At 48.7% G+C, this 25,739-nt stretch overlaps 8 protein-coding genes across 8 annotated transcripts; 1 reads left to right on the forward strand and 7 right to left on the reverse strand.

Annotated features, from left to right (window-relative positions):
- Positions 1 to 5: 5 nt before the first annotated feature.
- Positions 6 to 1,537, forward strand: BC939DRAFT_478636 (cyclin-like protein; the record flags this gene model as incomplete). Its single annotated transcript, XM_051558781.1, has 6 exons — positions 6 to 263; positions 354 to 497; positions 624 to 697; positions 791 to 980; positions 1,071 to 1,234; positions 1,336 to 1,537. The coding sequence occupies 6 exons, from the start codon at positions 6 to 8 to the stop codon at positions 1,535 to 1,537; spliced, it is 1,032 nt and encodes a 343-aa protein (XP_051410548.1).
- Positions 1,538 to 1,920: 383 nt separating this feature from the next.
- BC939DRAFT_504729 (Isoprenylcysteine carboxyl methyltransferase family-domain-containing protein) lies at positions 1,921 to 3,102 on the reverse strand (the record flags this gene model as incomplete). The annotated part of the gene is made up of 3 exons (XM_051560562.1): positions 1,921 to 2,140; positions 2,344 to 2,593; positions 2,712 to 3,102. 3 exons carry the CDS (start codon positions 3,100 to 3,102, stop codon positions 1,921 to 1,923), a joined length of 861 nt encoding a protein of 286 aa, XP_051410549.1.
- A 1,036-nt stretch (positions 3,103 to 4,138) lies between these two features.
- On the reverse strand, positions 4,139 to 5,405 carry BC939DRAFT_456853 (DSBA-like thioredoxin domain-containing protein). The gene is made up of 5 exons (XM_051556393.1): positions 5,149 to 5,405; positions 4,999 to 5,049; positions 4,754 to 4,900; positions 4,624 to 4,629; positions 4,139 to 4,512 (listed from the first exon to the last, which is right to left on the reverse strand). Exons 1-5 carry the CDS (start codon positions 5,395 to 5,397, stop codon positions 4,195 to 4,197), a joined length of 771 nt encoding a protein of 256 aa, XP_051410550.1. The 5' UTR covers positions 5,398 to 5,405; the 3' UTR covers positions 4,139 to 4,194.
- A 9-nt stretch (positions 5,406 to 5,414) lies between these two features.
- On the reverse strand, positions 5,415 to 9,344 carry BC939DRAFT_456856 (AP-1 complex subunit gamma-1). The gene is made up of 11 exons (XM_051556394.1): positions 9,173 to 9,344; positions 8,697 to 8,997; positions 8,426 to 8,567; positions 7,975 to 8,325; positions 7,707 to 7,861; positions 7,360 to 7,614; positions 6,995 to 7,268; positions 6,595 to 6,907; positions 6,446 to 6,501; positions 5,739 to 6,365; positions 5,415 to 5,644 (listed from the first exon to the last, which is right to left on the reverse strand). Exons 1-11 carry the CDS (start codon positions 9,192 to 9,194, stop codon positions 5,543 to 5,545), a joined length of 2,598 nt encoding a protein of 865 aa, XP_051410551.1. The 5' UTR covers positions 9,195 to 9,344; the 3' UTR covers positions 5,415 to 5,542.
- A 1-nt stretch (position 9,345) lies between these two features.
- Positions 9,346 to 9,683, reverse strand: BC939DRAFT_456857 (uncharacterized protein). The gene has a single exon (XM_051556395.1). It carries the CDS (start codon positions 9,633 to 9,635, stop codon positions 9,402 to 9,404), a length of 234 nt encoding a protein of 77 aa, XP_051410552.1. The 5' UTR covers positions 9,636 to 9,683; the 3' UTR covers positions 9,346 to 9,401.
- Positions 9,684 to 10,971: 1,288 nt separating this feature from the next.
- BC939DRAFT_456862 (uncharacterized protein) lies at positions 10,972 to 11,503 on the reverse strand (the record flags this gene model as incomplete). The annotated part of the gene is made up of 1 exon (XM_051556396.1): positions 10,972 to 11,503. A coding segment is annotated over one exon (522 nt), but the record flags the coding sequence as incomplete, so codon positions are not given.
- Positions 11,504 to 20,558: 9,055 nt separating this feature from the next.
- BC939DRAFT_216827 (uncharacterized protein) lies at positions 20,559 to 20,997 on the reverse strand. Its single transcript, XM_051550743.1, has one exon. It carries the CDS (start codon positions 20,897 to 20,899, stop codon positions 20,666 to 20,668), a length of 234 nt encoding a protein of 77 aa, XP_051410554.1. The 5' UTR covers positions 20,900 to 20,997; the 3' UTR covers positions 20,559 to 20,665.
- On the reverse strand, positions 20,998 to 22,296 carry BC939DRAFT_216826 (uncharacterized protein). The gene is made up of 5 exons (XM_051550742.1): positions 22,105 to 22,296; positions 21,797 to 21,869; positions 21,576 to 21,712; positions 21,173 to 21,327; positions 20,998 to 21,096 (listed from the first exon to the last, which is right to left on the reverse strand). Exons 1-4 carry the CDS (start codon positions 22,196 to 22,198, stop codon positions 21,173 to 21,175), a joined length of 459 nt encoding a protein of 152 aa, XP_051410555.1. The 5' UTR covers positions 22,199 to 22,296; the 3' UTR covers positions 20,998 to 21,096.
- Between the last annotated feature and the right edge of the window lie 3,443 nt (positions 22,297 to 25,739).

The following is a 25,739-nucleotide window of genomic DNA, read 5'->3' on the forward strand; positions in this document are numbered from 1 at the left end:
CTGCAATGTCAACAGCGACTGAGAACGCCAATGGCAACAGCATTGGGGCCGATGTTATAGCCACAGAAGCTCTCAATGGGTCTGACAGTACCACGGACAACAGCGACGCCAAGAAAGAGGTTTCCCTAAAGCAGCTTTATGAACAATCGACACAGTACAACCATTGGCGATACACGCAGAGTGCATTGGATGAACTGAGGAGCAAGGCCAATCAGGAAGTTATCGCCATCATCCGAGAAAATATTAGGGAGGAGCGCGAACAGGTATCAACGAGCCTGAGTCTTCATCGCGTATCGTAATTGACCTGCTTCAGCATGTTTACCAGCCATGCTTTTCCATTGATGATGCCGTAGAGGATTGCACAAGGGCTGACAGTTGATGATTTGCCTCAGGATCTCAATTTCCTGACAGTGGAGGAGGAATTGGCCTTGCTCGGATTCTACCAGCGCAGGATCGTGCAGATCTTCCGGTACTGGAAGCTCCCATCTTACGTGACGGTACTGGAACGGCTGTATGCAGCATTATTTGAAGTGCTTTGAAACGCAGCTGAAATGCCGATTGAGATTGCAACGGGGGCTTATGGGCATGGACTGAAGCGGTTCATTTTCTATGAGTCTCTCTAGGCAACGGCAATCGTTTACATGAAGCGGTTCTTCTTGGAAAACACTATCATGGATTATCACCCCAAGGATGTCATGTAACGTCCAGAATGCTATCTCGGCGTAGGCTGTAAATGATGGAGCAAGACAACCACGCAATGAACTCAGCTTTGCCTTTATACAACGATTAGGCTAACGTGCATGTTCCTGGCGCGGAAGACTGAGAACTTCCTCATGACCATCGACGACTTCTCCAGCGTCTTCAAGAGCGGAGCAGATCCGATTCTGAATCTCGAGTTCTTGGTCTGCAAGAACTTGCGCTTCCATTTTGCAGTCCACCACCCGTATCGTCCTTGCCTCGGTTTCTTTTACGACATGCAGGTACGTTTATTGGGCCCATTCCTTGCGGCGAACATTATTTGATCCACATCGTTGGTAGTGTATTTGCTAATGTATATATCCCATCCATAGGCCGTTACGGACAATATGGAAAAGCTGCAAAAAGTGTACGAGGTAGCCTTGAAGTTGATCGACACCTCTCTCTATACAGATCTGTGCTTCCTATACCAGCCCTCGCAGATTGCCCTGGCAGCCATGAGGATAGCAGCAAAGGACGAATCCTATGATTTTGAGAGGTACACGCAGAATCAAGGCTATATGCCAGTATATCGATAATATTTTGCACTCTAGGTTCGCTTATTTATTGACTATTGCTTTTGCGCGGACGGTACCTTAGGTATGCCAACTATAAGTTCAAGTCGAATGAAAGTGCAACGCAAAAGTACAATGAGACCCTGCTACCGATTCTACAGGAGATCGAGCGAGTCCTGAGCGAGGATCCGCGGTGCATAGAAGTGGATAAGGTGGTGGCAACAGGAATCGATGAGCGGCTCAAGCTCTGCAAGGACCCGGCCAGGAATCCAGACAGTCTCATGTAAGCCAGCAATTTCCTCTCCATACTGACATCTGTAAGGACTTGTATCAAGCGAATCTGACGTCTGTTATCTTTTGCTACTGTTCGTGGTTAAATGGGAATATAGTTATAGCAAGAGAAAGAGGACAGAGCCAAATGGCGACGACGACGACGACGACGACGATGACAGTGATGATCGTCCTGAGAAGCGGGCGAAACTAGATGGTAGCTCACCTGAATAAAGTAAAGGCGGTGCTTGTTTGTGTTCAATTGCAATGTATTTTCCTTCATAGGCATGACTTTTTAAAATATTTCTTTGTAAAAGTACAAGCGGACACCTGGTCTATCTCTATTCAAAGATGCATCGTTTGCTTGCAAGTGTTCTATTCAGTCCGTCAAGGGAAGAACCTAGTTGATCAAAGGGATGCCGGTCTTGGCTCTGGCCTTGTAGTCGCGATAGCTCTGTCCAAAGAAGCGGACGAGGAGTTGCTCCTCGTATTGGATCCTCTCTGAGAAGAAGCGATGTAATACCACAGCGAAGCCGAGGAAGCAGACCGGGTTCATCATCATGAGCTGCGATCCCAGAGCCCAGTAGTAGAATCCAAAGTAGGATGGGTGCCTCAGGACGCTAAAGAAGGACATTCAAACAAAGTGTTCATTTGGCTGATTAGGTTCATGATAATACGATCATTGCGGAGACCATCCTTTGGTCATAATTAGACTGAAACAAAGCCCTCCCACAGCTCCATAAAACGATGTATCCATACACCTTACACACAAGAAAGGTGCCGCGACAACGTCATAAGGGAGTCCTCTCCTCCCCATCCTTACCTGTAGACGCCCTCCGTCACCAGGACATGGTGCTCCTCCTTGTAAAACTCGACATGGTGGGAAAAGTTGGACTTTGCCGAAAACATAGCCAGGGTCCGCGCTGCTTGGCCCACTAATACGAGCACGAATCCAATCTTGTTAAGGATACCCCAGGACTTCATCTGAGGGAAGAAGTACAGCTCAATCAAGAACTCGGTTACGCCACTGACGGTTGCCAACGTATACTCAGGGCTATGGTTCAGCAAGAAGGCTATAAATTGGACACAAAGAAACAATGATGAGAAGGTTTAAAGGAAGTTGCATCAACCGAAAAAATGGCCATGATGCATTCGGGCAAATGGAAGTATTGTATGATTATCCAACATTACAGTCCAGCTTGAGCTTGGTCGGATTGAACAGCGCAATCGCAATGTATTCCAGCGCATGGAAGACTCCCAGCGCAGCGAGGAACAGCCAAAACTGTGGGATTGTCGTGTTGACAAGAGTTGCCAGGATCGCACTGGCGCCGAAGAGGGCTCCGAGTCCGAAGCCATAGACTGCGATGTTCTGGGGCGAATTTTCGCCGTCAAAGAGCCGATATTCTGTTATGGATTCTGGTGCAGAGACCGGTCGAAGGTGTGCCTGTGCCTGTGGAGCAGGGCTGAGCCCTGGTGGCCCTCTGTTGGGCCGAATGGCTGTGGATGAGGTCGAGGGCTGTGAGGAGGTTGACTGGGCTGTGATGGTGGCATTGGTGTGATCTTGATCTACCGATGTGTCCATGTTGGCTGATCTTGAGATGGAATGAGAAATGGAATGAGTGAGAAAGAAGGGTGGAATTTAAAAAAAAATTAGGGAGGGTGTTTGAGAAAAAAAAAGAGTGCGCCCATTGAGTTAAAAAGAATATAGAATATGAGCTGATTTGCGGAATAGTTGTGCCTGAATTCTGCTAGACTAGAAAACGCGTCGTGCAACGAGGAAGCGCGTTTGCAAGTGGAAGCGGTGCGTTTGCAAGTGGAAGCTGCGACAGAACGCGGATTTGAATCACTGATCTAGTCCTTCCTTCTTTCCATACTCCTCTCTCCTCCATGTTATTAGTATGATAGACCCAAGGCTCTTCGTCCTTAACCCTAACTTCCTCTTTCTTTTCATTCTCTACTTGGGTTTGATCCTCACTATCGCCCCATTCAACCATCATGTCCTGAAAAATGTGAAAGCTGCTTGCAATTATAAAGTCTGGCTCAAGGCTCTGGATGACATCAAGCTGAATCGGGAATGATTGCACATCCGCATTTCGCAGTACCCAACTCTATATTTTACGGGAGATCAAAGCAGCAAGCAGCTCCAGTGCATTTGCTGAAGGTTGCGAACGATAGAGCAAGGTACCAGCTGACAAGATCGACCTCAAGGGCAAGGGCGGCGCCAAACCGCCCCCATCTGTACACCACATTTACGAGCACTCTGTAAACATGCTCTTAACCTATGTCAGGAACATAGTGTGGCTATGCATTTGAAATATCTTTCTTTAGCAAAAGATGCGTATCTGGGGTACGTCTTCCGATGTGAACCTCAACGACTTGTACTATTGCTCATGAACAGAAGCCGTGTCCCAGAGAAAGGACCACTGTGAGACATCCACAAATGCGAAATGTGTGCTGATATCCGGCACCGTATCGACGTGGTAGGGGATCTGAAGCGCATAGGAGCCATGTACACCGAAAGCGGGCCGGCCGTTCGCGTTAGCTACACGGATTGCTTGTAGGTACACATATAACATTGACTGTATTGACCTGGCCCATAACAAAAGATATTTGCTTTTTGACGATACGGCCCCTGGTGAAGTTCTGCGGGGCAAGGAGTTTTATTTTTAATCTCTTACAACTTGGCAGCAGGATTGGGCGCAAGTCCGTAATAAGGCAGCTCCAAGACAGAAGCCATCAACTCGAATCGATCCGAGCCAAAGAACATGTGCTCCTCATCTGATCCAGCCTTCTTGACAATAAATGTGGGCATGCCAAACGCGCCTGCCTCGAAAGCGGTTTGAGTATTGTCGATCAATGCCTGCTTAATCTCCTTCTGACCGGTCATCTCGTAGTATTCCTCAACTTTGGCCTCGGAGCCGATGATGGGAGTCAGGGCACTAATGAGAATATCCTTCTGAGAAACGTTCTTGTCATTACACCAGTACTCCTCCTATGTTGTTTCGCAAAGACAGAGAGACGAGGAACAAATGGTTATGAATGTCATTCTGGACCAATTGGAGTTGTCGATCCCCGGCCGCCGTGATCCTGGCTGGTCACCTACATAGAGCTGGAAGTCAAGGGAAATGAAATGGGCATATAGGGGTAACAGAGGTGATATGATAGTTAGGCAATCGATCATTCAGCATCAAAATAACCATTTACTTTCCTAATGCCTAGTGATACGCTATTACCTTTTCGATGCACTGTTCGTATTTGTCTGCTTCGTGCCTCTGGAGGACGATGAGTAGACGCATAGTCTGAATGGTAAGTACAGGGAACTCTGAAGGGAATTTGAAGGGGATCCCACTTGCGGCACTGACATTGTTCAAGTCCGCGAACTGTTTTTTAGGATGGTGATGGTGCCATATGGTAACATTAATTAACATGTGAATATCTGTTGCTTGTCTTATAATCTCAATAGCTGCATTGAACATACCATATAGGCGCCCTTGGCAGCGACAGTGGCCGGAGGCTGGTTCTTGGCCGTCTGTAGGACCAATTAAGGACACGGAAGCGTGCGCAGGTTAGGAACAGCAAACGTCATTCTTCTTCGTCTCTCTTCGCTTTAACGACGTCTGTCATATACACTCATGAGTCCAGCTAAGAATGCTGGCTGGAGCACAACGTCGACATCCTTCCACTGCTGCCTGTAGCGCTTAAGCAAATTGAAGCCGAAATAGCTGTAGGGCGACACAATGTCGTAGTACAGAACAATGCTTGCGCGGGGTGCCATTGTTGAAATGTCAAAGTGAATGAGATGAGATGAAAGAAGGCATAGAGACCCTGCACGCGAGCATCTTTTTTTTATAGCATCTTTTTTGAGCTCGGCTCGCATTTCGTCCTGTGCCCGATCGATCGACCCGCATTTTCTTCTGTTCACTCGATTTAAACCCCTGTTTTTATTTCTCGTGCCATCCTTTCCGCATTCTATGATATCGAAGCTACCAAGTCTCCCGTCCGAGGTACTAAACCTGTTTTCCTTAGTATGCACCCTCGGGGAATCCTGCAAACTCTGAGAGATCTGCCACCGCTCCATGGTTGGCTGTGGTATATACGACCTTGAGACGAAGACGAACCGGGGTCTACAACAATATTCGACGTCTGTTATTAATTTCTGTAGTTGTATCTCCTCAAGTCAAGCAAACTAAAAGATTCATGGCAGAAGAAAAAGCATACCTTTTGAGGATTGGCAATCTTGAGCAGTTGCGTGGCATTGCCGCCCGCCGCTACTTCACTCGATGACGCGGGACGCATTTGTAGCTGTTGTGTCTTGGTCACGGCAGCGTGGAACTGAACGCCGCTAATAGCGCCTCCAGAGACCGCGCCGTCGTTGTGGAATGTTGCCAGGATGTTGACAACATTGGGGTTGGCACTGTCGCGCTGCGGTGTGAAGACGATAGAGAAGCCATTCTTGGAGTAAACAGGATATGTCTTCTGTGTCTGGCTTGAAGATCCGTTGCTATTTGTCGACGATGTCCTTGCAGACGTGGGCGCAGATGTAGGCGAGGTAGCTGTTGCAGCCATGCCTCCACCAAGAAGATCCAGAATGTTATTGCCCGCATTCGGTGCCGGAGAAGAGGCGGCGGCAGAGGTAGACCCGATGCCGGCAAACAGGTCGCTTACAGCTGCCGCCGATGAATTCGATGCTGCAGGTGGACTGGCCACACTGGATCCGCCAAAGAGGTCCGCAAGCAAGTCAATGTTATTAGCGGGGCCGCCTCCAGATGAGGCCGGTGCTCCAGTTGAGATCTGAGCGTTGGTGGTGCCTCCACTGGTCCCAATGCCCATCAAATCCAGAAGAAGCTATTGCGGTTCAGAGTCTGTGTTAGATATATTACATGGATTATTATAGCGGCAAGCGAGTGGTGCCTTGGTGTACATACATCCTGATCACTTGGTCCTGCAGAACTACTGGCTTGAGTGCCAGCGCTGCCCGATGCTATTATAAAACAAAAATAGCGGGCACAACTTTAGCACCTGTTATCGACAAACAGATATCCTTTCCAGTACTTGTATGGACTTATGCACCTACCTGAGTTACTGAGGCGCTCCCCTGCGATGATGGTTTCCTTGACCTGCATAACAGGCATTCTTTCAAGGACAGCTGGACGGATCTCATCATATTGAAACAGATTTGTGAACTCGACCGCTCGTTGCTGGATCTCCACTTCGATTGACGTAGAGAATCCTGCAAGCATTTTCTTGACTCTCTCAGACGATGATGTGGAGGTGAATCGCGATGTCAGCTTCATAAGAGATGTGATAATGTACTCGCGAAGGACTTGGTTTGCAAACGGACCAGCTAAAATGGACTCCAAAAGATCGATGACATCCGATTCGGACACCTGTGGAAAAAGAAAAAAGTAGCGCCATGTCGTCAAAACATGAATTATCCACTGACAATACAGGGTTAAATATGCAGTGTGTCCTACCTCCTTGGCAAGTTCCTCCTCTTCATAACTACCACCACTGACTAGAATGTCGCCATATTCTCCGATAACCCAAACACCGGCCAGAGTGAGCGATTCTTGCGAGATGTCCTCCTTAAGAGCGGCATACAGCTTTTGAACAGTGTAACCCTGCAGCTCTGATGTCTGTGTGACTAAGCGAATGAAGGCTGCCAGCATCTCCTCGCGAACATAGTTTCCTGCAAGTTTCAATACACGCAGGACGGTGTCGATGTGCCAGCGTTTGTTTGGTGCGAATCTGCTCAATATAAATAGCAATGCATTGTTAGCAAATCGCACAGCAGTTATAAAACATTTCAAGGCAGACAAAAGCGGTATCGACTACACACCTCTCGGCAGCAAGACAGATCTTTGTGGTCATGCTAGGCTTGAACTCGTTGTCTGCGATTTCCAGGAAGGCCAAAAGTTCGCGTGTGAGGACGCGGACATTGGACTCGTTGATCAACGAGAATGAAAGCTCCAGCGCACGTCGACGGATGGAAATATCGGCATCTCGCAGACAGTCCAGGATGATGTTGCGGTGACGCTGAACGGCATTGACGTCCAGTGAGATGGACTTGTTAAGAGTCGTCAATGCCACATATCTATTGTTATGAACAGAAGCATTCCGTAGACGCGTAAGCGCCTTCATCGTTCATATTCACTAACAGAATTCGCGAAGGAAATTGAATCGTACCGGATGTTGTTATCTCTGTTGCTCAAGAATTTTCCAAGAATGTTGATGGCCAAGACTCTGAGAGCATTATCCGATGGTGTTTCCATGATGGTTAAAACAGTCTCGTACAGAATCGAGTTACCGACATTTTTTGAAGACTCGGTATTTGTCGCAACCTAATAGATGCACGAATGATACAGTGTGAAAAATCCGTGTTAGAAGACATCGGCATTGCCGACATGTTTCAAGACTAAATGATCGGACAACTGCGCTCTTTCCATGCACTGACCTGAGCCAAGATTTCGTTCATGGTCTCACTGCTTTCGACGTCGTCTTTGCCAAGAATACGGAGGAGACGCAGGATCTTGATCTGCAGGAAGGGATCTGTTATTCCGGTCACATCATGCTCTGCCGAAAAGCCAGCACTGACAAGGCTCTTCAAGTGGCGAACAAGGATAGGCACAGCCTTGCGGAACTGCAACAGAGTCTCCTGCGAGGACAAGCACATCTCTGTGATCAGGGTTATCCCAGAAAGAAGAACTCCGTGGTTGCGATCGTTCAACAGTGACGAGGAGCGCTGGATGAAGTTCTCCTGGAGATCGGGGACCTTGCGAATAATCCTGATTGCACACAACGCCGCCTAAAGAGAGACGTTAAAAACGAATCAGGTGAATCTACGACGGCCTTGAATATCGAAGGTATGTTTCCTTCGCACACAATTGACATGAAAGCTGTCGCACCTTTTTCCTAATGTACATGTTGGAGCTCCCGAGCAGTTTTTCCACCTCTGAGCACAAATCCCGCGACATTTCTGCAGAGGCGATGTTCCCAAGGGTACACAGCGCCAATCCTACGATATACATGTTGGCATGATTCAAGTCGCTAGAAGGGTTATAGAAAGAAGGATTGCCGATCAGCATTTCGTGACGTGGAGCGGGCGTGTTATTCTTAATTGAATATGCTGCATAATCCAAACAGGTGCGGCAGCAGGGTCCCATGGGTTTCACGTACTTTTTGAGGGAGTTGGTCAACAGGGTTAGGACTTCCTGGTTCTCATCCAGAAGCAACATGGTTCCGAGATAGCCCAGTCGCTTGTCAGAAAAAAGAGGACTGGCGGCCAGCTTAAGACATTCAATTTGACCAAAATGGGCAGGATAGCCCAGCATGTGAATGTACAGCAGCTTTGAGATGTTGGAGTGGCGAAGTTCCGTGTTCTCCTCCTTGAATGAGGTGCGGATGAACGCGGACTCCTTCTGGATGACTGCGCGCTCATCCGCGTGGGTCTTGCAGGCACGAATAGCCTTGATAAGGTCTAGCGTGCGAAACCAACAGGTGATGCGGAGAAGCCAAGACTGTGTTAGGTCCTGAGTAAACAACGATGGCGAGACTAGTGTTGGCCATGCCCTTGGGTCCCCGTATTCAGATATCCCGATAGGTGCTGGTTGGTCAACGTGGCGAAAACAGTGCTCGAGCAAGGTTTTGTCTACCTTTTAAGCGGTAAAACACCATGGTCGCTTCGGTGGATGCGATTCCGTGCGCGAGAGACTAGCTGGCTGGTGCAGAGCAGTACGATGGCGATCGGTGGAAATCGAGTAGGGCGAAGAGATGGCAGGGAAGGGGGGATCGACGAATAAGCAGAATGCAGAGTGCAGAGATGATGGAGCCGGTGATGAAAAGGAAGACCTCGAGTCGCGCGCTTTTTTACACAGGTTCATTTTAAAGAGAGGCCAAATCAGGTGATAGCTGGGTGTTGTAACTTCGGAACTTGAGGGGCGTAGTGATTGATATTTCGGAGGTAACAGAGGCATCGGGCTTGGGAGGTTGAGGCCGGCGAGCGGCCTGCGCTCGCGTCAAGGCTGGCATAGGATAGACAATCAAGGAAATAGAGGGCAAAGAGGATAAGAGAGAAGATGCTAACCCAATAAAGAGGGGAAGCAGCCATAGGAACATTGAGGTGAGTATCTTTTAGGAAGGGACTGTAGTAGGGAGGAATTTATGTATGAAAAGAACTATTTATTTAGGAGGTGAGAAAGCACTCCGGTTTTATACTGATTGATGGTTGCCGTAAAGTATATAGATGATGAGTAAATAGAATTATAGAGACCTTATTGCAATATGCTTGTACCTCATTGCAATAGATTTGCTCTCGGTACGACAAGGTGAGCTTCTGGTTCATGCATCACGTGCCTCATATTTCCAACAGCCTCCTCCTCAAACAGGGCCAAGGGACCAAAGGCTCCAACGGTCGGTTTCATGACGGGTTTACGCAGATCCATGGCCTCTCGCGTCCAACGACTGGTCTCGTTCCTGTTGCCTTTTTCCTTCGTTTCTCCATTCTGTTCCTTTCCGTATGGACTACATGTTATGTTGATTTGGCGGATGCTGATTGGTCGCGACTCTTGATTGGTTCTTGCCAGATGTCGTGATCACTTCGTTCTCTGTCTTGGTAAATCCCATGGTTCATCCTGAATCTTCATGTCATTGCTGGTCGTGCGAAAACGTCTTTCTCTTACTTCACTTCAACCGTACTCTGACTCCAATACCATGTCTTCCTCGCAGCCTTCCTCTTCCGAAAATCCTGGGGGGCGTCGTCGCCGTCAACTTCGTGATTCCAATACCACGCCTTCTTCACAGCCTTCCTCTTCCGGAAATCCTGGGGGTCGTCGTCAACGTCAACTCCCTGATACTATAACCCGTATGCGGTCGCCACCTCCAATGAATCTGAAGTCAGTCTCTTCTGCTCGGTCGTCGTCGACGGTGAAGGCGGAAATCGATGAACAGTCGTCTTCGCAAGCACCTACACAGCTGCTCCCCTCGTCATCGTCAGGGAAGGTGGCAATCGACGAGCAGTCTTTTTCGCAAGCGCCTACGCAGCTGCTTTCCTCGTCGTTATCCGACAGCGGCGGCGGGTCGATCGATGAGGGGCAATGTCACGGATAGCACCATAGCGTGTGGTGCAGAGTGACAGTTGAGCTGCGCACACAATTGCTCATATTGATTTGTGACTGCTTCTACGCGCTCACGCGCTTGCACGCGTACCTCTGCCACCGTATGCTCGATCAACATATGTTCAACGAAGTATCTTTATTGATATTGCCATTATCCGGCCCGCCTAGAACCATTGTCCGGCCCGTCTAGAACCATTGCACCAGATCCATACCTTTGTGCTATTCCTAGCAAATATACCTCGCGTCCCGTAGTAGCCATCCGAGTACCCTGACCAAGAATCCTAGAAACACATAAATAGAGCCATAGAATCCATAGCATATAACCTCAGTCTGCAATGCATTTCTTCCTTACCTTGTCCACTGTCTGTCTCCTCCATAACACATATCCCACTCTTCCAAGTCTGTTCCTGACATTGCAGACTCTCCAATCCAGTCATGTCCGCCCAAGATGAATTTACCCAGCACCAGCAGCTTCTGCAGCAGCAGCAGGCGAATCTCCTTGGTGCCCTGCAGAACCATGCGCAAGACCCGAACACCACTCCTGACGCATTTGTGAACCATCTCCGCGAACTCTTGTCCGTTATTGACGCCCGTACCAACTCCATTGCCAGCCATCTCCAACAAGCGAACCATCTGACGACCTTGTCCGAGGCCGTCAACGTTATCCAAGTCCAGAACCAAGACGCAATGCAGCAGCAGACCAACACGATCGCTGCCCTCCAGAATCTGGTCCAAGCCATCCTGGACCGAACCCCCGCGCCTACCGCCGCTGCCGCTTCTCTCCAGACAGCCGCTCGTCGTCCACACATCCCGCACCCCTTCACGCCTGCGTTCAATGGTGATGCCAAAGTCCTTTCCTTCCGTGCTTTTTGTAACAGGATAACCCCGCTTATAGCCCCGACTCCGAAAGGACTGGGGCCTCGGCTATAGACAACCGGCCGGGCCGGAACCGGACCGTAGACATAGATATATAGACCAGCTAGTTGCCATCTTAATACAGCACGCATTCCAACCCTTTCCATCCTTACCCCTGCCCTCGACTGCCTAGAGCTATTACATGGTAGCAAAGGTTCTTCGATCCCCTGCACCTCTGTCCCTGAACCACGATCCCCCTGTACCACGAAACTCTGCTAAATTTTTACCCTGATCCACCAATTAAATTAAACCTTGGCCGACCAACTGTCATCCCTTTTTTCCTCCCTAACCATGAATGAATCCACCCCTGCCCCCGCCCCTGCCCCCGTCCAGGTCCTGTTACCCTCCTACAGGTACCCGTCTCCCACTGCCTTCAACGGAGTGCGGGATGGCTTCGCTTGCGAAGCATGGCTTACCACTGTCCGCCGTTTTTTCATTGGTGCTCGCATCAGCGAAGACTCGCGCACGGTCACAGCTGTTGCGTACCTCGGCCCCACTGGCCTCCTCTGGTGGGACGGCTTGCAAGCGCCGGACACGACACCCTGGTTCCAGTTCGAGGAGCTTTTTCGAGCGGAGTTCCGCCCCGCTGGATTTTATGATCATGTCCGAACCCTCCTCTTCGGAATCAAAATGTCTAGCACTGTTGCTGACTATGTCAGTCGCACTCGTCGCTACCTGGCCATTTTGTGCACGAACGAGACCCACCCTGAGGCTCGTATTATGCTCGAGGACTCTGCCAAGTCATGCTTCTTGGCAGGCGCCCCGTTAGCCCTGCGCCAGATGTTGATGAGCCTCGCCATCAACAGCCGCAGCCCGGTGTCTATCCACGAGATGTGTCAGGCTGCCGAGCAGTTTGACACCATTTATAATTTCTCCTTACCCAATCGCACTCCCACTAACGCCAACCATGCCACTCCTACCCCTGCACATGCCTTCCTCACCGCCCACACCGCCAGTCTACCCGACCCGATGGCCATGGAGTTGGATAACCTGCGACTGGAGCTCAATGCACTCCGCCGCCAGGTCAACAACAATAACGGCCGCCACAACCTCGCCCCACTCAACGACACCGAACGCGCCCGCCTTCGAGCCCGGGGTGCTTGCTACAAGTGCCGACAAGACGGCCATATGGCACGAGACTGCCGTGGCAGCAATATGAACAACCTCTCGGTTGCCGCGGGTGTTGGTTCTGCTTCGGCGGGAAACGCCTCCAGCGATCAGGCTTAGTCCAGGACTTGGTCGCTGAAGTTCCCTCCCCTTCTCTTCTGGACAAGGGGAGTGAGCACCACTCAGAGTTAAGTAATTATTCCTCAAAAAATAAAAACAATTCCACTGTGCCTATGCTCGCTCCCTTCCAATCGTACAAAAATGCTCCAAGAAAAGCAAAGACAACAAAAACAACCATCGAATCTCACCATGCCCCTGATGTCCTGCCAACCGTCTCAGACAAACCACAACCCACGTACGACCCGTCCGTGGTGTCTAGGTCGTCTGAGGCAGTGGACCTGGACCCACTTGCCTCTCTCGCTACTCTAGCACCAGCCCTCTCCAAGACCCAGCTGAAGCGCCTTCGTAAGCGTACCGTTCGGCTGCAGTCCTTCACAACGGCTGAGGCCGAGCGCACCCTCCTGACTTTTATTGGTTCTATTAACGGTCGCCCCGCCCACATCTTGATTGATGGAGGAGCAGAAGGAAACGTCATTAGCTCTTCTTTTCAAAAACGACATTCACTTCCTCTCCATTCCTGTTCCCCCATTCCTATTGTTCTCCCCGACGGTACTTTTTCCATCACCAATCACTCCGCCTCCATCACACTCGAACGAGATTCCTATTCCGACACCATCAACACCCTTCTTTACCCCCTTAAAAAATACGACCTTATCCTCGGTAAACCATGGCTCACACACATCAACCCCAACATCGACTGGCGTACCAACGACCTTCATTTCACACATAATGGCAACACCGTTCATTGGACGTGTCGAGGCTTCGCACCCTCATCCATTACAGCTAAGTCCCGTGGCCTCTTGATGAGTCACTTGCACTTTCATACTCTTGCAGCTCAGCCTGACGCGGAAGTGTTCATGGCTCTGGTGAAAATCGGCGGCGACAACGACAATGACAACGACGGCGATGATGAAAACGACGACGATACCAAACCTTCCACACCTGATCTTCCGCCCGAAGTCCGACCCATTGTACTTCAGGAGTTTGCAGACGTCTTCCCCAACTCACTCCCCGCCGGTCTACCACCAGACCGAGGGGATGCTATGAAAATCGAGACTGACCCCAACGCAGACCCGCCATTCCGCCCTGTGATCCGCCTCTCTATTGCGGAACTGGACGAGCTCAGGAGACAGCTCGACGACCTCCTCGCCAAAGGATTCATTAAGCCCAGCACATCGCCTTATGGCGCGCCCGTCCTTTTCGTCAGAAAAAAGGATGGTGCGCTCCGAATGTGCGTTGACTACCGTGGACTCAACCGAATCACAAGGAAGAACCGCCACCCGCTCCCTCGCATCGACGAGCTCATCGACAGGTTCCGAGGGGCACGATACTTTTCGAAACTGGACTTGCTGTCAGGATACCATCAGCAACGGATATTTGAGCCTCATACGCACAAGACAGCATTTCGCTGTCGGTACGGACACTACGAGTTCAATGTGGTACCCTTTGGTCTCACTAATGCTCCTGCATCTTTCTCCAACATGATGTTCAAGGTTTTGGATCCGGTTTTAGACAAATGGGTTGTTGTTTATCTTGATGACATTCTTATTTACTCCAAGACGAAACAAGAGCACATTGCCCACATCCGAAGTGTGCTGGCGCTCCTCCGCAAGAACGGCCTCTATGCGAAGTTGAGCAAGTGCTCCTTCATGCAAGAAGAAACTGAATTCCTCGGACATGTCATCTCAAAGGATGGCATCCACACCAGCGCCGGCCACGTCAAGGCTATCAGGGAATGGCCTCGCCCATCGAAGCAGAAGGACGTGCAACAATTCATTGGCCTCGCACAGTTCTACCACACATACATCAACAACTTTGCTAACATCGCTCTCCCTCTCACGGCTCTGTTAGGTGAAGGCGTGGAATTTTCCTGGGACACGGACAAAGAACGCGCTTTCACCACCCTGAAGGAGGCGATCAGCAAAGCACCTGTGCTGCGAATATTCGATCCCGATCTACCAACCACAGTTGAAACCGACGCGTCTGGATTCGCGCTAGGCGCTGTCTTGTTCCAGACTGATGAACATGGTGAGTCAAGACCCGTGGCGTTCACGTCCCGCAAACTGAACAGCGCCGAACGCAATTATCCCACCCACGAACAGGAACTATTGGCGGTTGTGCACGCACTTCGGACATGGCGATACTATCTGGACGGGACACATTTTGTCGTTTACACCGACCATGCTACTCTTCAGCACTTCCCAACCCAACCCAAGTTAACTAGACGCCAGGCACGATGGATGGAGTTGCTGCAGGAGTACGACTTCGACTTCAAGTACAAACGTGGAGTCGACAATATCGTTCCCGACGCTCTATCGCGACGACCGGACCATCATGACCAAGACCCCCCTGCAGTCAACATCAACTCAATGACCGTTCAGCTGGATTCAGGTTTGAGGCAGCGCCTTGTAGACAGCTACCGGGACGACCCCAAGCTCGGTCCCATCTATGAAAGCTGCCTCGAGGGAAGTACACCACCGCGTTACCGCTTGATTGATGGTCTTCTTTGTGTTGATCGCAGAGGAGACAACCTTGTCTGCATCCCCCAGAAATCTGACATTCGTCTCTCTCTTCTTCACGATGCCCACGACTCCGCCATCGCCGGCCACCTTGGTTTCGACAAGACATACGATGCACTCCGTCGCACTGTGTACTGGCCTCACATCGCACGTGACACCCGGCAGTACGTGCAAACCTGTGAGAGTTGCCAACGGAACAAGCCCAGCCACCAGCGACCTGCCGGTCTACTCCAGCCCCTCGAGATCCCTACTCAGCGATGGGAGACGGTGACGATGGATTTTATTGTCAAGCTACCCAAGACTCCTCGCGGCTATGACTCCATCACGGTCTTCGTCGACAAACTGTCAAAGCAGGTCCACTTCGTCCCAGCCCACACCACCGACACAGCATCCGACGTAGCTCGACAGTTCTTTGACAACGTCTTTCGCTTGCACGGCATGCCGACCTCGATCGTCTCTGATCGCGACACTAAGTTCACCAGTCGTTTTTGGAAGGAGCTGCACCGCCTCATGGACGTCAAGCTGGCCATGTCGACCGCCTTCCACCCTCAGACCGATGGACAGACCGAGCGTGCCAACCAGACACTGGAGTCCATTTTACGCGCCTTCGTGGACCAGCGACAGACAAACTGGGATCTACTCCTATCCGCCGCTGAGTTCGCCTACAACAACTCCAGCAATGCCACCACTGGCCAGTCCCCATTTTTTTTGAACCTGGGATTTCACCCACGCGTACCGTCGTCTCTGCTACAACCTCAGCCCAGTCCCAATCCCAGTGTCATGGAATTCGTAGAGGCACAGAGCACAGCATTAGTCCTCGCGCAAGAGGCCATCGCAGATGCTCAGGAACGGCAGACCAAGAATGCGGATTCTCGTCGCCGTGATCACGATTTCAAAGTTGGAGACCAGGTGCTGCTGAGTACAGAAGACATCACTGTTGCTGCTGACAGGAATCGCCCCACCAAGAAGTTGCAGGCACGCTTCATCGGACCTTATACCATCCTGGAACGCACTCACCGGTCTCTTTCCGCATTGAGCTACCCCCGGCCATGAAGATACACGATATATTCCACGTTGACCGCTTTCGACCCTACTTACCTTCACCGGTGACATTCGGCCGACGTGCACATGCGAGGCCAGCACCAGAGATCATTGATGGCGAGGAAGAATACGAGGCTGAGACGATCATGGAGCATCGAAACAACAACAATCGCGTGGAGTACCTGGTCAAGTGGCAAGGATATGCAAGGGAGGACTCCACATGGGAACCAGAGAGCAATATGACCAACTGTGCGCGACTTTTACGGCAGTACAAGAAACAGCATAGACTGTAAAATTATTTTTTTTAATGGGAAGGTGTAACAGGATAACCCCGCTTATAGCCCCGACTCCGAAAGGACTGGGGCCTCGGCTATAGACAACCGGCGGGCCGGAACCGGACCGTAGACATAGATATATAGACCAGCTAGTTGCCATCTTAATACAGCACGCATTCCAACCCTTTCCATCCTTACCCCTGCCCTCGACTGCCTAGAGCTATTACACCTATAGACCATAGCAAAAAGAAAAGATATGGATGAGAACGTTTTTATATTAATACAAACTCTGGCAAGATATATTATCATTAGAACATTATTTTACGTGCCTACCATTCATTAGAGTGCTCGCGTGTATATGTCTCAAAGTCCGTCATGAACTTAAGGACATTAGAGCCGTTGTCACTGGTAATTGACATGACCTTTTGCCGTAAGTCAAAGCGCTCCACTACCTTGATGAATGCCTGCATCAATGCCTCGCCTGTATGTGAACCTTTTAGGTGTTCAAAGCCCAGAGTGACATCCTGCTGTATCCAATTGTCATCGATCCAGTGAGCAGTGACTGCAAGAAATGACGATTGAAAGGGGCTTGTCCAGCCGTCTAGGGTGAAAGCAACCATAGGTACTGTTGCAAGCTTGCCACGAAGAAGCTCCTCATATTCCTCATGCAGTTTCGAAATCTATATTGATGAATGGTCAAGTCATTATGGTTATTAATAAACAAACAATTACGCTATTAGCAAAATACATTTTTGATTCAATATGTTGCGCCATTGTTCATTGTAGTTGGCATACCCTTTTGCTGATTGTGTCATTGGATGGCAGGTTTAATGCATCTGTAGAGGGCGCTGTATGTGCAAGGTCGAGTAACTCCTTTAGCAAAGGCGACTGGACAAAAGTATAAGGTAGCTTATGGCGGACCAGGATTTTACAGATATGCTGTTCAAGCACGTCTGTCGAAAAATGAGCTGAAGATCGCTTTCCCTTGTTTGCCAGAACGCTCTCAATAGATCCTGCTTGACCTGTGTAGACACTAGTGTTTCTCAAAAATATTCGACTTTTATTCGACTCGTGCTAGGCCAATGTAAAATTCGAATGAAATTCGAAATTCGATTCGACAGTTACATTGGCCTAGCACGAGTCGAATAAAAGTCGAATATTTTTGAGAAACACTGCTCAGCAGTAAGCCACGGGACTTAGCGGTTACAGAAGAGGGTGCAAACCCTTTGCAGGACCATCGAACGGAAACGCCTTTGTGGTGAAAGTGAAGACTGTTGTCGCGCCAGTTGATAGAAGGATTGATCTGAGTGAGCCAGTGTTTGCCGAGGATGAGGTCGTAGGATTGGAGGTCATAGAGGAATGGTTGAAGGTTGTCGGCGTAGTTGTCGCGGGCGAGGGAGATGGAGGCAGTGTATTGAGTGAGAGAAGAGGAACCGTCGGGAAGGATAATTGGGATGGGAGAACAGGGGACGAGTGGGATAGAGTGATGGCGCTGGAAAGTCTTGCTGATGACATTTCTCTCAGCTCCACCATCAATAAGAATACGTGCAGGGTGTCCACTAACAGAACCAATAAATGTGAGCAAAGTGCGTTCAGCAACAGCCGTGGTGAATGTCAGGAACAGACTTAGAAGAGTGGGATATGTGTTATGGAGAAGGCAGACAGTGGACAAGGTAAGGAAGAAATGTATTGCAAACTGAGGTTATATGCTATGGATTCTATGGCTCTATTTATGTGTTTCTAGGATTCTTGGTCAAGGTACTCGGATGGCTACTACGGGACGCGAGGTATATTTGCTAGGAATAGCACAAAGGTATGGATCAGGTACAATGGTTCTAGGCGGGCCGGACAATGGTTCTAGGCGGGCCGGACAATGGCCATATCAATAAAGATACTTCGTTGAACATATGTTGATCGAGACAAGGCGGAGCATACGGCGGCAGAGGTACGCGTGCAAGCGCGTGAGCGCGTAGAAGCAGTCACAAATCGATATGAGCAATTGTGCGCGCAGCTCAATTGTCACTCTGCACCACACGCTATGGTGCTATCCGTGACAGATCCCTTTGACCTTGCAGATCCCTAACCCGAGCGTGTTGTCGCCTTTATTATTCTCGTAAATAGTTTTGCTGTCTTTATTATTCCTCACCGTTAAAAGATCTCTTACCAGTGCCCCCACTTGGAGCTTTATCCATACACCGTAAGATAATTATTACGTAGACTTCGTAAAGCAGAAGAAACTTTTATTGAGCAACATATTCACAGCTAGTGCTTTTACCTGATATAGAGCCACTACACCACAACGCGTCCCAGAAAGGACGTTTACAATCACTCCTCTGTTCCTGAAAGTGTTCATCACAAAGTATTTTTTTAAAAACCAACAGATATCTCAATCCAAGGACACCAATCTTCAAGTCGTCAACCTACCGGGACAAAGTCCTTACCACGGACAATGGGACCCTCTTCCAAGGTGCTCTACGGTTATCTCCCGAGCAGTTCGAGTACGTGCTCGAGATCATTCGAGATCACTCGGTGTTTCAACGTCAGGGAAGAAGCCCCAGATGGATGTCGTAATCCAGCTGAAAGTTGGCATTCATCGCCTAGCACACGACGGATCATTGGTTTCATAACGTGGTTGTCAAAAGTGGTCGTATGGTTTTAAATGGCCTGTATTATCTCGATATCCAAAAGATAAAAGCATGAACCTCACTATGCGAACAAGGACCCGCGTCCAATGGACTTTAAAAAAAACACAACTAATGAACTGGTTCATGTTGTGGATTTTTCTCAGATACGATGAGAATACCTGCTTCTCGAGAACATTTCCTATGGCACGGGCTTTATTTTGACCCAAATGGGTCTTCTTCTCGACAACGTAAGTGAACGTCTGATACATGAACCAGTTCATTAGTTGTGTTTTTTTTAAAGTCCATTGGACGCGGGTCCTTGTTCGCATAGTGAGGTTCATGCTTTTATCTTTTGGATATCGAGATAATACAGGCATCAAATAATGTAAAAAAAGCCGCATTAAATCCATTTAAAAACCATACGACCACTTTTGTCAACCACGTTACAAGGCATTTGGAAATGATGGATTGTGGTGAAAATAAAAATAGTAGATGTGGGTTTTTTTATTTTTTTTAGAGCGACTGTTGGTAAATTCACAAAGTATATGGGACGAGAAGTCTGTGAAAAACAATATGCCCTTTAATAGTGGCAGATCGTGCCTTATATGCTAGAGAATAGCTATAAATGCATCTAGTATAGGGGACTAGGAACATAGGGAAAGTCTCAGAGGCACAATGAGCTTCATAAAGGATCAGCACCGAGTGGTGATGAATCCAAAGAAAATAGGGTGCTCTATATATAAGCAGGATAATGTGGTGAATACACCACAGGTATGGTTCAAAACTGAGACAATCAGGTGGCCTCTGCCGACGACTATAACTTTACAACGGTTGCTGGTACCGACTTCATCTTTTATAAACGTCTTCTATAATGGCTAAAGAACATTCCTACAAAGTTCCAAGGTAATCCGATCGCTAGTTTGTGAGTATCAGCTCTCAGAGTAAAAATTTGCTCAGCTTTGAACGGCACTGTATGCTAGCGCATCTATTCGAATTATTCGAATCAATCGCATCAATAGAATTAATCGAAATATTAGAACTATTCGAATCATTCGAATCGAATTCAATATTACCTATTCGAATCGAATCGAATCCACCTCAGTTCGAATTCGATTGAACGCATTCGAATAGACGCGCTACTGTATGCGCGACCATCAAACATTGGAAGAACAGTGCAGGCTGCAGATGGAGGCAGATGGATTTGTACATGTTATTGAAAAGATACTACGGCAGTCAAAGAATCAAAGAGAGGGGAAAGAACTGCGACAGTCCAATAGTTGTGCATACTGTGGGAAACTACTATGTAATCGTTGACGATCAACATCTGGCTTCCGAGGGATCTTGGTAAAATAAAATCAAAAGTCCGAGAAAGATATGATTAGGTCATGTAGGCCATCTCGTTGTTTGCCTGATTGCTGGCAAAGTAATTTCTTACAGTTCTTCATTTCGGCTTTGTTGGTGTATAGAATGTTGGCGGATGAGTCCGCGGGCACAAAGCTCGAGGAGGGGTACCAGGCATCGGCCGCAAAAGAGGCGCCTGTCCATTCTTCTGCTGTAGAGACATTTGTTGTCGAACAGGATTGAGAAGTACATGCTACCGCTGCTCCTGTAATCAATGTTGTGACTCCTGTGGAGTTGCCAGTAAGGCCACCGGCACCTGTCCATGCTGCTGGTGTGTTCGCCAAACTGTTCAAGGGAAGGTGGGCGTGGACAGAGGTACTGAGTCCCGACTGTAAGGGAGCTTGGGCGTGGACAGAGGTACTGGGTGACTGCAAGGGAACTTGGGCGCGACGAGAGATGCTTGGTCTTCGTGGGTTAGATACAAGACCCTGGACTTTTCTCGCCAAAGAGAGGATATGCTCCTAACAGCATGCGATGTTATAAGCTGTAAGTGCATTTGAAATAACACTGGATAACAAGGAAATCGTTTGTGCTTACTTACCCTATATGCCAGGAGACGTTCCATACCGTCCTCAAGTAAAAACCGCCCAACTCGAACTCATTCGACGGGAGACGCAGGCGAGGTTCCTCCGTTTCGCAACATAACATGACATCTTCGAAAGGACACATAATGTTCCAGGTTCCCTCGAGTCCTAGCACAGAGTGAAGAAAAATCAAATATATATGAATGAACAGCTAGACAACAGTCATTGCAAATATAAAGTCAACCCACCTACAACGTCCTGATACACATTGCCAGTATTCATCGGCACTTTTCCGTTCATGACAATGCTCTTATTGAGCCGCATATTTTTCTTCCTTTGAATGTCTGCTGTCAGATCTGACGATCCAAGACCTTTGTGCTCGTCGTTGCTCAAGGTAAATGGCTCAAAGCGCTGACCTGTCTTAATGGTGGCGATCAACCTGAAATCAAGCTTGCGGCCAGACGCGCCAGCTCGACCAACCGCGGCCTTTGAGCCTACAACAACACGAATAGCGACCTGATCTTTCTGGGCCTCTCTAAGGATTGTTTCCCCTCTATACATTTTAAATTGCCGTCAGCACAAGATATTGAACACACAAGACTGTTAAAAGAGTTCAATAAATATCGATGGCACTTACACTTCAACCTCCACAGCTGTGGAAGCAAAAAGGACTTCCCACACTGCATACCAAACAAAGAGTGTGGATGACTCTGTTCTCTTGGCACGACCGAATTTGTCCGGCACGCACCGTTTCACGCTAAACAGGGAAATAACAAATGAAATAGTATAGTTTCCAGGGGAAAATAATATCTTGAAAGGCGATCGCCACCAACAACGAAATGACTTACAGGATCATCAGTATCTCGGCAACCATCATCTCTGTTGATCCTCCTTAAATTGAGCCATGTCTGTTCTGAGTTGGCGTCTAAGATCATCTGGTCTCGCCTCGTCCACACCGTCTTGCACGTCCACAAACCCTTGGTACGCCTTGATCTGCTCGCGAACAGCTGGATATGTAAAGTTGACTCCTGCTTTGCATCTTCGGACAAGTTCATCTCGTTCTGGGAATGACACATGTAGCTCCAGGTCGACAATGCCGCTGACTGCGACACTATTGACATGAAATAGTGGAGAATCAGATGAAGTGAATAAAAGCGATGTATATTCCATCACAAAATTGGAGCTTACAAGACATCTTTTTGTTCTGATGGTGTCATGGTCCTGAATGTGTCCAGATGCGAATAAACAAAGTCCCACAAAAAAGACTGCTGCGTGCTCAAAGTTGGTTTTGGATTTGGTTTTTGAAATCTTTCACCCCGCGCCTATTGATTAGTGTGCAAAAAGAGCAAAAGTATCAGTTACAATACAACCTCGACACCGCAGTGAATACAGAGAAGAGACGAGCTTACCGCATGGTAAAGTGCGCGAATGAGAGGGTAAGAATCCAGGTTCAGTGTTCTTCTCCACCTCGCGTAGTTCTCGAATAACTTCCTCCCTGAGGCTTTCTTCGTTTTGGACACCTGTTTCATCGTCGTCTACTCCATCGTCGTCTACTCCAGCGTCGCCTACTCCATCGTCGCCTCTCGTTTTCTTGTTTGAAATTGATTCGATCTGGTAGTAAGAGCTCCGTTTTTTTTCTTGGGGAGTCGACAAGCTAGACGCGCCACCTTCCTCTCCCGCATATACGTTTCATTCTAATAGCACAAGCAACGCATACATATTAGCAAGGACGAGAGAACAAGGCGCGATTTTTTTTGCATCAATAAATAACCTGCCTGGATGGCCCTGGGAAGCTCTTTTGTTGCTGCGTCAACCAAGCCTGCCGTTGCGACCGACTTTCCTTTCTTAATATACATTGACTGTCTCTGTTGCAGCCAGAACATACTAGCCCCAGATGTGTTCGCTTTCCAAGCATTGAATCTCTCGCCGATCGTAGTCTTTGCGCGGTCTTTCAGCCCGGACCCATTGACGGCATTCAAGAACGCTGTATACGCGGAGCGTGAATTGTGTACGAGAATCTTATCGCGAACGCCTCAATGGTGATATTAAGTGCGATTTCCACCATTTTTTGTGCTCCAAAGCCGCCATGGTCCTACCAAGTGGATAACGAAAACACAGGCAAGGTTAATTGTATCAAAATACTCATACCGCGCAAAATTGAGAAAGTATGGCTGTAAAGAGAGCAGCATGCCTTGTAGACGCCAGCCTCTTAGTCCCTTTTTTCAAAGAGACAGGTAAACCATCGTTTCCCCACCAGAGGCCCAGACAGGCGCATTCCTTGTGTTTACAGGCGCAAGCAAGGTCCGGATCCAGCTTAAGGAACCCGGAGAGCATAAAAACCTGCCCACCACACATCTGGCACCAAAAACGAAAGTCCGGCCAGTTTGACGCAGCATTCTCCTCTCTCTTGTAGAGTAAGACCTCTTAATCCCTTTTTTTAAAGAGACAGGTAAACCATCGTTTCCCCACCAGAGGCCCAGACAGGCGCATTCCTTGTGTTTACAAGGCGCAAGCAAGGTCCGGATCCAGCTTAAGGAACCGCGGAGAGCATAAAACCTGCCCACCACACATCTGGCACCAGAAACGAGGTCCAGACAGTTCTACGAAGCCTGACTCTTGTTTTCCCTCTTGCACTCTTCCTCCACTTACCTTCTCGAAGGTGGGCGAACGGCCGCTTGCTCAAATAGAGATCGGTACGCGGGGCAAAGTTGAGTGAGAGTGGAACGAAAGGACTAGATGGAGGCACGATTGAATGAAGGCTGGGTGATGTCAATGGGATGGGCGTGGACGAGCAAATCGGTGAATGAGGCCAAGGCAAAAGGAATTAGACGCCGTAGTGAGATCTTGTTTCAACATGATTGGCTGTGGAGGAGGGAGGGAGAGATGTGTGTCTGTACAACCTTGATTGCGCGGGCATTGCGTTGCCGCGTCTGCCCCAGAGGTGCCTTAGGCGAAGCCCGCAAGAGATGTCAACGAGCCAAATGACAAAAGGATTGTTTACATCTCTCTCTCTCTCGTCGCATCTGAGCAAAAAGCGTCAAATAGGAAACAGCCTATAAAGAGCTGACAGGGATTTAGAAGTGGAAATTGTTATTTACCTTTTTGATGGACACGAAATGGTGAACAGCGAGCCTGGATCTAGTGACAACGGCGAGTGATGATGACAGACGGCCGTGAGGGTTGGTGACAGTGGGAGCGATGGCGGAGGAGCGTGAAGCGATGGCGGAGGAGCGTGAAGCGATGGCGGAGGAGCGTGAAGCTGTTAACAAAAGTGACTGCTTTTGTGGACAAGGCGAACCTTGCCACATTTGCTCTCTCTGTTTGCGACCTTTCTCATTCGCTAGAATTAACCTTTATGTTTTCTACGATTCATATCCTAAACAACGCGTCTTCTACGCGCACTGCTATGGCCGAGGCCTGTCTCTACACATCTAGATCCCTTTATTAACAACCAGATACTTGAGCGTCAGCTTAAGTATTCATCACTTGATAAGAGTCTAGACACATCCTTTTTATCTTTATTTTTCTATATAAGCTGGAGTGTGTTCCCTCCAAGATTAGTTTCTTAGTCCAACCACCATAAACAATCCTTCAACACACTTACCTGCTCTCTCTGCCTCTGAACACTCCAGTCCCCACGACTCGTAAGTCTTGTCAACTTACTCTTGATCTTGATTCGTGATTCCTGACTTACCTTGATCCAGATCCAGATCCTGACGTCCCTTTTATCTTGACCGCGTCACAGAAGCGATGGCAGGAGGATAAGGGAGTGGCCGACGGTAATGGCACAGGAGCGATGATGATACAAAGGCGAAGAGGATACAAAGGCAAGGGCGGGGATGGTGATGATGAGAAAGAATCGAGAGCGCGTAGCGCACCTGCGCAAATCAAAATGTAGTTTTGCCACCTCTCCTTTATTTTTGGGTGCCTTGGTCTTTGCCACTGCTCCCACACCCGCTCTCGTACCTTCCTATTTTACTTTGCCGCTCGCCTTCGCCTCTAGCATCACTCCTACGCCTCATCGCCTTTGCCACAGCACCCCATCTGTAAATTTTTTTTTTTTTTTTTTTTTTTTTTTTATTAACATAAATCCCCATGAGCACAAGACGCATGGTCCGCAAAGGCCTTGAAGCCATAGATGCCTTCCATGCACGGCAGAGCCGCATCCCTACCAACTATGTTGGCTTGAGGCGTCAAATTCATAACCCATGTCGCATAGCTAGCCTAACCTAACTCCTGCGTGACTGTTGCGCGATACACGTCTCCTAATCCAGATCCAATGTTAATAAAGTTGTTTTAACCGAATAACCCCTCCATTATGTCCAACTTCCCTCGCCCAAGCACCCATCTGTAAACCAAATGCGCAGCCACGTGTAGTCGTTTACGCGACTTTTTTTTTTTTTTTTTTTTTTTTTTTTTTTTATAACAACTTGTCTCTCGAGTCAATTGACTCTGCGAATCTATCAGACTAACTAGCAAAGATCTACTATCGCTGTCCCAACCACCAAAGCGGAACCGATCCACAGTCGCCAAAAGACAGGTCACATTCCCCGGGCCTGCCCCTAGGGCCTGCGCAACAA

Source organism: Gamsiella multidivaricata (genome assembly GCF_025024155.1).
Source record: "Gamsiella multidivaricata strain RSA 2152 chromosome Unknown BC939scaffold_48, whole genome shotgun sequence".
In the NCBI taxonomy this organism is placed as follows: domain Eukaryota; kingdom Fungi; phylum Mortierellomycota; class Mortierellomycetes; order Mortierellales; family Mortierellaceae; genus Gamsiella; species Gamsiella multidivaricata.